At 45.5% G+C, this 11,390-nt stretch overlaps 1 protein-coding gene across 1 annotated transcript; it reads right to left on the bottom strand.

The window, feature by feature from the left end:
- Positions 1-694: 694 nt before the first annotated feature.
- Positions 695-9,704, bottom strand: LOC105560724 (scavenger receptor class B member 1; the record flags this gene model as incomplete). The annotated part of the gene is made up of 5 exons (XM_012010082.1): positions 695-1,018; positions 4,361-4,569; positions 6,607-6,805; positions 7,785-8,282; positions 9,363-9,704. Coding segments are annotated over 5 exons (1,488 nt in total), but the record flags the coding sequence as incomplete, so codon positions are not given.
- Between the last annotated feature and the right edge of the window lie 1,686 nt (positions 9,705-11,390).

Raw genomic sequence — 11,390 nt, 5'->3', positions numbered from 1 at the left:
TAATATTAATAATCCTGATAAAAAAGGACGACGTTGCGTCGTTGAAATTTTCAATCGCCAAGTTCCTCGTAATAATGACTCGGTTCTAATTTCCAACTTCCGCCCGGTGTCGCGGGAAAAACATCGTAGGAAAACACTCGACGGGTTCGGTGTTTTCACAGCAATCAAATCGGGCAAGCGTGTGAACAGCGAGACTATATTATCCAATCGGTCTCTCGGCTGAGAATTTAACAGTAGAGATTAAAAAAGAAGATCCGAAAACTCGCCCGCATACTTCCGAGGCGCATTTTGTTTCCCCAACGCGAATTTTCAGCACGTCAGCTCGTCCCTCCGCGGCGGAAAAGAACCCGTCGATCCGTCTCGAGCGGCAAGAGGACAGTGCCGAAAACACCCGCCCACACGTGGATCTCGAATTCGCTGATCGTTGCTCGCGATTAATTTGTACTCGCGCGACCTGACACCGCCTGGTGCAGAGCACCATCCCGAGAAAAAATACACGTAACGTAACATAAATTAATCTATCGGCCTATCCGCGCGACCCGACAAAATTCGCGTCGCGTCGGAGACAGCCTCACCCTCCCGCCCTCCCTCCCTCTCACCCTCGCGAGACTCGACCGTGGAAATATCCTCCTAATCGAGATATAAAGCACATGCCCGTCGCCTAAGAAATAATTAAGATTATCGTACAAGTCCTCGCGAAGCGGGGTACCGCTCGTCTCGCGGGGCGGAACTTGGAGCACTCGCGCACTCGTCTCGATTCCCTCACTCGGGGGAGGCTCTACTTGCTGAAGGCCGGGTTCAGCTGGCCGGTCTTGGTGCTCGCGTTCGCCGGCAGCGGGTTGCTCAGGTGCAGCTTCTCCTGGCGCTTGGCGGCGCGCGCCAGGCACATGAGCGCGCCGAGCAGGACGATCGCGCCGACCGCGGCCATGGCGCCGGACACCGCGGCGTGGGCCACCGGCGGCAGGTCCACCACCAGCTTCAGCAGGTGCTGCATCTCCTTCGGCAGCTCGTCGACGCACTAAAAGAGAAAACGCGTTAGCCAGGACCGCATCTCCGTCGGAGAGAAGAGAGATTCGCTGGCCCGTCAATCGGTATCAAAATGAGTCGACTCGACGTCGAAACCATCGAGTAGATCCCAGTGGGAAATGATTCGTCGAAACGACACTACCGGGGGAAAAAAAAATTGTATTCTTGAAACGTGTACTTTACAAATCCTCGTAAGGGGATGCTGGAGTGACGGCTGAACTCCGGCGGGATAGTTTGAAAATTTCAAAGACACACTGCGATACGAATTAGACTTTAAACCTCAATGTTTTTTGTATGAAAATGTTCTACTGTGCAGTCCACACACCGCTCTGGTGTTATTTTGTATATAAAAGAGATTCACTTAATGAGGAAGCATATTTCCTTCTCAACATCATGTTTTGTGGAGAATATCTTCTTAAATTAAAAATATATTCTTAATTCGCAACAACTTTAGTGAACTTTCGACATGTGTGTGTGTCAATGTTTGTTTCATCACGTTTCGAGTAGCGTTTGTAATTGCTGTGTGGTATCCTTGCCCAAATAATGGACGAGGAAGTGGTTGAGTGGTTAGAAAAAGAAGATTTAAGCCATTTGACCTATTTATGAGCAGGTATTTGAAATGTAAAATAGAATTGCTCGTGAATCGTGTTAACCTTCCCGATAGAATCTCCCGTCAGTTGCTGAGTACAGAAAATAAGGACAAGCGTCGTAGCTATTACTTGTCGAAAAAAGCTACTTAGTTATGATTTATCTGTACTGCAATAAATAGTAAGTGTTTATTTGTGGAACTGTTTGTGCTATGAATAATATATGATAGGAAAATGTATCATCTAGTGTATATTCTTATACATTAAGGACATCTAATAAGAATGTCCGATAAGAATATCCTGTTCAGAAGATTTCTCTCTTAAATTAAGACAATCCTTTTAGCGCGTGTGTTAGAGTAAAATATTATAAAAGTAAGTGAAATATTCTTAAAAGGAGAATATAATTTTTTCGGTGTGTCGACTCGACACCGATCGACGAATCATTTCTCGCCGGGATGTTGGCTCGACGCCGTTTCGACGCCGATCGACCACTTATCGCTGGGAATGGCTTGCTAAATTATTCTGGAAAGTTTCCTCTCGTCGTTAATTAAACTTTTCGATTTAAAAAAACTCTTTTTTTCTTTAGCCACGCGTCTCTGCGCGACACTTGGACGCTTTTTAAGTCCTACTTTAGAATATTTCTGTATAATCGTTTTAACGATCCGTTCTAAAGGTTTTTTCTTCTTAACCTTTCATCCTTCCGTCTCGCCAGGCAGAAAACAAGTTGACACACGTATGGAAATATACGTATAATTATTAACGTGTTAATTTTGTAGTCCACTAAGGACGAAATAAATTATCCTCCGCTTATCATTCTGCGCACACGTACGCGGAATGTAATATATTAATGCGCACAATTAGTATGTTAGATGTAATCGCGTGCTAATTCTATAGTGTTTCTCTTACTTAAGAAGTGATTACAAAAAGGAAAACGCGACGGGTAGATCAAATTAAAAACATCCAAGCAAAAATTTCAGGTAAAATATCGGTTGCAATATATTACGTATTGGTAAAGAAGTTTCTAAGCGAGAATCTGGAGCACATCCGGTTCGGTTATCTTACTCGAGGCAACGCGTCACCGGAGATGCGGCCTCGAATGCAACAAGGTCGGATCTTCATTTTCACGTTTGCTTCAACGAACGTTTCTCGAACTGGCCGAATCAGAGTTTCTTGCACTCTCGAGTACGTGCTGTCGCAGATACAAAGGAAATTCTCGGAGTCTTTTCTCTCTCTCTCTCCCTCGCCCCTTTTTTTTCTTTTGTCAAAGAACGGCGCGAGGATGACGTCGAACTCTGTATTGGTGGTGCCGAGACGAGGTTCCATCAATATGAATCATGGGCGAAAAGCGCGCGGCAGTACGGCACCTGTACGTGCGCGGTATTCAAACGCACGTCGTCGCCGACGCACAGGCCGTCCGTGCGAAACGGCGAACGGCAGGCACGTTCCCGTCATTGTCGTCGCCGGGCCGGGAGGTAGAGATGAAAATTTCACCTGCGCGACCGGCTCGAGGATGATGGCGACGATTTATAAGCGACGCGGCGTCCCGTCGTCAGTAGCGCAGGCTAAGGAGGGGATCAGGTGCATTGTGAGGTTCCTCCGCGAGCCGGGGTATCCTTGAGGGCGGCTTAATTCGATTCCGCTCGCGTAAAGAAACTAAAAAGCAACCTTTTCAACAAAAAAAAGGCAAAAAAAGATCCAGCTGCGCTTGACACTACCGTGGCCCGTGATTCCTCGTCGCGTCGCGCTAATTTGATCGAAGTGGCCCGCTAAATTATTCAAGATTCGGAAGGTGCGCTTCCCATCCGACCGCTAATGAATAATAATTAATACCCCTCGTAAATCTCGCCCGTCGCAATCTGCGTTTCTCCGCGCCGAAACGCGTTATACCTGAAAGCCGTGTGTATGTGTGTGTGTGTGTGCGGATCCTGTCTCGCGGACGACCGTGTCTCGTCTCGTTCCACGTTGTAATGAATGCTCGCTTCTCGCCGTATTTCGTTTTTATTCCTTTTATATCCTTCCCTTTTATTCCCCTCTTCCGACCGAGCCAATCGGTGGAATGTCCGTTTCGCGCAACGATACTCTTCCGATATATTTTCACTTTACTTTATTCGCGTCATCTTCGTGTCTTTTACGTTCGCCAGGACACGCCGGAGTCGAAGGCCCCAAACGGGCTCGCATATTGAGACTCTCTCATTGGCATAATTAACAAAATTTATGCCACACGCTGGCAGTCTTAATAAGCCATTTTCTTAATAGTTTTTTTTTTTAGAACAACGTAATTATCGGCCATAAAAAAGGCGGTCTACTCCACTTTTTGCGTTAGCTCGCATCCTATTAGAATCTGCAATTTAATTCACGCGCGATAGTTGCCGTGCTCGTTTAACATTTAACTGCGCCGGCTGCGTAATAATTTACAGAAAACATGCAACGATTCATACGTAATTGTAAGACAGAAAGCAAGAAACTGACTGCAGATTCGATACTCGTATAACGCGTTTTTACATCCCATCGTGACTAACGATATATGATAGCGATCAAAAATTATAATTACCGTGAGAAATGCTGTACGATGCACGATATATCAATTGCAATTATTACGAATGTATCGCATAATATATTAAGTTAAGGTGATACCATGCGTGTAAGAGCGACGATATTAGACGACGCCGTTACGTAATTGCTATCGCGAGATCGATCGAGGGTAGACAGTTTCGCCGGGGATAATTAAACAGCCTCCGTATACTTACGTCCTCGAACCACATAATGGGGAAAATGATGTCGGGGAACGATGCGACCTGCTTGATGTCTCGCACCTGGCTGACCGCGAGATTTATCTGCACCCTCGCTCGCGCCTTCATAGCCGTGCCCATTATCGGCTGCACGTCGATGTAGAGCTGATGCTTCTCGGCTTCCGGCGGCGATATGCCCGTCACAGCCTCCCGTAAGGCCGGATCGGCTGGAAGGAATAACCAAGGCGGATGAAGAAGGCGATCGAGTGTTCGAGTCACTCGACAGAGCTAAACCCTAGTAGCACAGTGTATTGGCCAAACGTTGGCTGAACATCGGCCCAATGTTGGGTTACATTAGAGATACATTGGCCGATGGGATAAATGTAAATACTGCACGATATTAATTATATAATATTAGACTTATGTTGGAAGTGCATTGGCCAATATTTAACAATGTAATAACAATATTGGTCTAATATGAATATAATATTAGACCAACATTGCTAAATAGACATATTGGGGAAATAAGAGACGGCGGCCGTCTTGCAATATTTAACCAATATTGAGAATACTAGATTTACATCATTTCCCAATATTGCGCCAATATAATGTGCTACTAGGGAAGCCATTATTACCGTTGTATCTTCTCTCTTTCTCTCTAACAATAATTAAATCGCTATTAAAACTACGATTGTGAATAATGCGACCTTTTCTCACTGTGTAATATCTAACTGTTAAACAAATTTGTGAGCAACGATTGTTCGTTTTTATTCGGTGCGGTTTAACAGAGGTGCGCCTGTTTAACCACCAGAGTGACTAACGCTCGTGCCTTTACATAATAACGTTGCTTCGCGGTGTCAAAAGTCACCATGTGTGGTTACACGTTGTAAAAGCCGGACACAATGCGCCGCAGTTAAATGGCGCCTAATCGACGACCGGACGGCTTTAAGAGCCGTACTTGAGATGCCTAATGTACTTCGACACGTGTAAACGCGAGAATGATGTTAATTAATCGGAATTCGTCTCGCGTGCTTCCCCATTTTTTTTTAATTCCCAAGATCTCGAGTTGCCGCATTATTTTTGCATTTATAATTACATAGCTTCTAAAGTGCACGTTTATGTAAGTATCAATGCAAAACAACATCGAATCGTCGTGCTCGTCCCTCGGGGGAAAAGCTTTAGAAATCCAGGTGTAGGAGCTTAGAAACTATTTCGTGTCGAATTCGTCAAGAAGCTCGCGGCTATCTTTCGCCGAACGAAATCGAGCACATTTTGCTTTACGGCGAGAGAATGGTTTTGCACGACGGTGAAACGAGGCGACGATCTAAAAATCCGGAGCGTTGAAAGTAAAAGTATGCGCGATAAGCGCAAAAGAGAGAGAGGGAGGGAGAAAGAGAGAGAAACGGAGCTGGTATAATATTCCGTGGGAGAATCGCGCAGCGGATGCGCGAAAGAGATTGTGCCTCGAAAAAAATAGGCCTCGCGGTAACAGACTGCTCGATTCTAACAATAAGCCGTAGTCGCGCGAAGCCGGAAGCGGCAGCGACAGGTAGATCTCGCTTGCGAAACGATCCTCGTTAACCAGCCGCCGTTTGGCGGTCTGACGGTTATCCGTTCTAACGTGCGGAGGAAAGGTCGACACGTGGGCGCTGAGAGGAATCGGTCCGCTTGTCACCAGGAAATCGCGACGAGCATAGACGAGCGGTAGTCGCATAGTCCGCGGGGCTGAAGCGGGGCGTGAAACGTCGGCGACGAGGAGTGCGACGCGCGCTGCAGTACGACGCAAACAGATTTTTATCGCGATAATCTGCTAAGAAAATAATTCGCGGCGAATTATGCGCTCTGCGCTTACGTAAGGCGATACACTTTTAAACACACGCGAGACTGATCGCGTAACGATCAGCCCGAGTGACGTATGCTGAACTCGCATATTCCTAATAGGATAGTTACGTCAAGTATCGGGCGATGTGTATCACGTACCGCGATTAGGGAAGCTCGCAATCAATCCCGAGGATAAGGAAAAAGATAATAATAATAATAATTACGGCACGAAAACAAGACGCGATACTTGCCGAGTGTTACCCAACCGCGCCGCCGTCATCTTGACGTACACATCGTCCGACGTGGAAATATCGCAAGTATACTCCGATAATAAGTACGATAATTGACGACGATTAAAAATAGCTTCGAGTCTCGTTACGAGAGCGATTCGTAAACAAGGCCTCGCCGCCGCGGCCAGAAACCGCGCGTTACGTGGCACTCACCAAGGTAGAAATGCGGGAAAGTGAGGAGAACCGGCGAATCGTACTGGCATTGGGAGACGTTGAACGTGCCCTCCGGTGCACACGGTGGTCCAGCTGGACAGTAGCACTGCTGCGACGGCAGATTTTCCACCGACGTGAAGACATTCGTCGGCGGGGAGAATCTGAAGCCGGGGACACCTCCGGCGGCTATCACGTCGCGCTGAAAAAACAGTTCTCTTTCACGCGCGATACTCTTGAATAAGTAAAAGCGTAAGTTGCGATTGAGAACGAAGGATCGGACATTCTAAGCGGCGGCTTTTAAGATTCAACGTAGGAAAATTGATAAACGGCACAACTGGCAGATTAGAGAAATTCACTGCGAGAAATATTACCTCGGTCAGGGTATGGACCTGGACCACCCTACACTCTAGACGGGCGTCTCACCAATTCGACCACTGAGGCGTGTAATATTTGTCGCAATAAGCGGTCTACTGATAATACCTTCGCGTTCATTTTTCGCAATTTTCTCTAGTTTGCCAGTTGCGTCGTTTATTAATTTTCCTGCATTGGTTAATTATTTATTTACTGGTGACAATAAGTCTTCATTCTCTTTAAGAATCGGTCGATGTTAATCACGCTCTTCTTGGAGGATCGTATACGGAAAACAATGGCTGCGCTCGGCAGGGAAAGCTGCTTTGCAACTGTTGTAAAATTCGTGAATCTGATTGGTGTGTTCTCCCAATCTCGAGTGAATTTAAGAGCATACGCCAAGCAGATTCACGAATTTTACAACAGTTGCAAAGCAGCTTTTCCTGCCGAACGCAGCCATTGTTTTCCGTATACGATCCTTCAAGAAGAGCGTGATCGTATCAACGATTTTATTTCAATTACACTAATCCGTGTATCGAGATTGACATTTGAACATAAAAGTGTCGATCCAAAAATTCAGATATCATTTAATTACTTTCTGACGCTCTCAATATTCTTATTTGCAACAATCAGAGGTGTTTTATTAATTAGGAAAAACTTGCAACTTTAAATTAAAAATTAAAATCTAAATTTAGCGCGGAGACATCTCGTTCGAATCCAGCTTTTGTGTTTTACTTGAAAAATTGTTAGGTCAAAGTCCGGGTAGGCCACATTATCCGCCTTCGGTCGTATCAGCAGGATAATTAACGACGACCAACAAAAATGCAAACCTGATAGACCAGCGGCAACGTCCGGCAGAGGTCCTTGTCGAAGACCTTGAGCACGGTCTCCTTCGTGATATGAGGCGGGAATATACTGCCGTCGGTGCCCATGACGGAGTCGCATTCCTGCGTGGTCCAGAAACCGAGAGCGTCCTTGCCATTCCACCTGTCCATTAATCCAAATTTGGTGATGTCAGCAGCGCCCGTGAATATCGTGTACAGATCCGATCCGGTCGAGTTTTTGCCGTAGAGCAGACCGAACTGATCGTACGGCAACTTTTGTTCCTTGGGCACGACGTCCTTGGCGAGCTTGAGCAGGGGATCCTCGTAGCCCCAGAGCAACTGACCGACCGACACCTCGACGAATGGCTTGATCTTCAGGATGTCCATGATGGACGCCATCGCCAGTCGTAGGAAACGGGCGGCGTGTTTCGATTGACTGGTAGCCGATAGCATAGGAACGTTCGGTACGACCACCAGATCGTCCTCGGAACCGGATGACAAGCTCTACGGTTTTCGTGAGAGAAGAAAGAAAAAATGAAGATCTAGACTAGTCCGCTGATCGAACGCAATAAGCGGGAGTTGCGGGGGGATAATTGGACGATGAGAATCTGCTTTGGAATAGAAGGCGATCGAAATATTATGTATTATGAAACGTGAGACGCGGCACAGAAAAACATAAACCGTGCGCGCGTATAATTGAATTGGGTAAAAAGTAAAGCTAATAGAAAGCGAAAGATATACGAATAATAATAACGATGCATAGAATCATAGAGTGCGGTCGGGAGCAAAGAGAGAGTTCAGACGGAAAATGAAAATTCCACATCAACCGTGAGTTGATACAAAGCTTCCGCATATAATATCCACAAATATTTTCTTCCATAGATTTTCTCCCGGGGGCAAGAACGATTCGTGTACAAATTGTCCCTTTTTTTTGTCGCCGAGTCGCGATAATACACTCGACTACGCCGTGGCAACGTTTCTCTGACGAATGTAGAAAGTCGCGGCAGTGATTTCGATGCGCGAGCAAGAGTAGCCATGTGCAGTCGAGTCGACGGAGGGGAACGCGTCTATGACGGATTTTAAATAACCCGGAGGCGACGTGACGCCTCCGATTGTGATTCAACGCGGACTCGCTGGCTTTTCTTCTTAGCACCCGGCGTATTCTCGCGCTTCTCGATAATCGAACGATCAACGAACGTGATACATCCTGCGCGATAAAGACGCACATTGTCTTGAATGTTAATCGGGCGTTTCTCACAATGAAAATACAGACGTCTCGGTATCGGCTACAATAATATTTTAACGGACTACCTTGAAAACTATTGCGAAAAGAAAGCTGCGTTATGTTATATATTCGCATTTTGCGGCGAGCTGCGGGATTGTAATTAAATTTATATTCACGTTGAGCAATATATAAGCCGGAGAGAAATTGCAGTCTCGGCGCGGAAGTGAAATACGAATTGTAAAATCACTGTCGAAATGGCTTCCCAAGTGCAAGTCAAAAATAATCAGGCTTGGCTCAAGCGGACTGAGTGCTTTCAGAATTGGCATTACTACCGTGCGACAAATTACTCGAGAGCTTACCGAACTGAAGTAGAACGTCTTCTTGACCTTGTAGGTGACGGTACCATTATCGTTGAACTTGATGTCCACTTTTTCCCAGTGCTGTTCGTAAACGTACGGACCCAGCTCTTGCAGCGCCGGTTTCTCGCCGCTGTTCAGAAACTCGTCGGCGTTCGTCACGTTGTAGATGTAAATTTGCATGCGCGGCACGACCGGTGGCTCCTTCCAGAATTTGTATGTGCGACCGCCCTCTTGTATCGCGAGCTCCTTATCCAGGACCAGGTTGATGAGGTTCGGGAATAGAACCGCCAGGACGGCGGCCAGAATTATCAGCAGGACTCCGCACGCAACGGCCGCCCCTGAGGGAGAGGAAGGCAAGACGGTGTGGATGAGTCACTGCCGTTAGTTAGAAGAAAAAAATCCGTCTGTCGTTCTCTTAAATATTGAATAGAATCTGCATTTAAAATCGTGGGACACAACGACTAAAGTAAATAGAAAAGACTTCGGAGGATTCTCATTTCCATTGTAGTCAAAGTATAAAATGAATAAATTCGACGTGCACTGCATGAAAGGAAAAAAAAGAAGTGCTCATAATTTTTCTCGCTTCTGAACTCGTGCGGTATCTCCGCGAGATAACGGTAGCCTCAACGATCGGGAAGCACAGTTTTTTTTGAGATAAGAAAATTTATTCCAGTTGTTTTTTTTTCTCGCGAGATAGATGCAAAAACCCGAAGGACGCGCGAGAGACGGCGAGAGCCAAGCGTTTTGCAAAGGCACGGAAAACACGTGCTTTTTTTATTCGAGTCAAGTCGGTTTTTTTTCATGATTTCTCTTTTTTGTCATCTCCCATCAGATGTAGCAACCCCGTGTCTGAATTAATCCACGGATAACGCGATTATCTTCCGCGGCAATCGTGAATGTGATTACGTCACGACCTTCGACCGAGGTCATCGACCTAACGATCGGTTCAATCAGTAGAATCTGAAGATAAAAAGGAACAAGGCCGGCCGGTTTTGGAAAAAGACGCCTTGGGCGACGTCTCCTTGAAACGGACTTCTTCCTTCCCGCCTCTACACGCGGCTGTATCCTGGATAAACTTTACGCCTCGTGTTCAAGAACGAAACAATTGCCCGATGTAAACCAGTTGTAGCACTTTGCGCCTTTCCCGTAAATATTTATCCTCCGGTCCGCTCCTCGCACGTGCGTTGCGTGTTATTATTTATGCACTTATGCGCCGCGCGCTTAACGCTCTGCGGTTACTTGCGGTAAATAAGCGCCTGACCAGTTAATCGGAAAGAGTCGCCGAGTCCAAGTGATCCAGTCGAGTATCACAATTTTTAACAATTATTTCACGTCGAAGATGGAGAATTGACCGGTAACTTTAAAGTACGACAATTCGAGAGGATATTTGTGAGGCAGATAAAATTAAGTTAATTATTTCACGTTAAAGATAAAAAATTGACCGCTAACTTTAAAGTCTCTGACATATCAAGATATTTGTCAAAATTAAGTTAATTATTTCACGTCAAAGTTGGAAAATTTAAAGTCTGACAATTCGAGAGGATATTTGTGAGGCGGATAAGATTAAATTAATTATTTCAAAGATGAAAAATTGACCGGCGACTTTAAAGTCTATGACAATTTGAGGCGATATTTGTGAGACAGATAAAATTAACACATGTATCTTTTCTTTTTTAAAATCATATAAAACAGTACCTTTTATTTACCTCGTGTATTTTTCTATATCTTTAAAATTCATATTACTTTTACTTTTCAAGTTAAATATGTAAGATCTCCTCGACATGCTCGTACCTCAAGCGTATAAAGAATTAGGAAATACGAAGAATTGAGCAATTCCATCCAAAAAGAGTGGCATGAAGTTCACTAAGGCCTTCACCTCATTAGGCAAATCACGAATTTTGTTTGACTCGCGTGTCACTCGCAGGCGGTTACAATCGTTTAGCAATAAACATCCATGTGCCAATACAAATATAATTTTTGTGGCGAGGTCAGTCGTTGCGTAAACTTCGTGCGGCGTCGTGCCAGAAA

This window comes from Vollenhovia emeryi, unplaced genomic scaffold, assembly GCF_000949405.1.
Source record: "Vollenhovia emeryi isolate VEMERY1.0 unplaced genomic scaffold, V.emery_V1.0 DF939224.1, whole genome shotgun sequence".
NCBI lineage: Eukaryota > Metazoa > Arthropoda > Insecta > Hymenoptera > Formicidae > Vollenhovia > Vollenhovia emeryi.
This window is presented reverse-complemented; position numbering and strand designations above follow the sequence as displayed.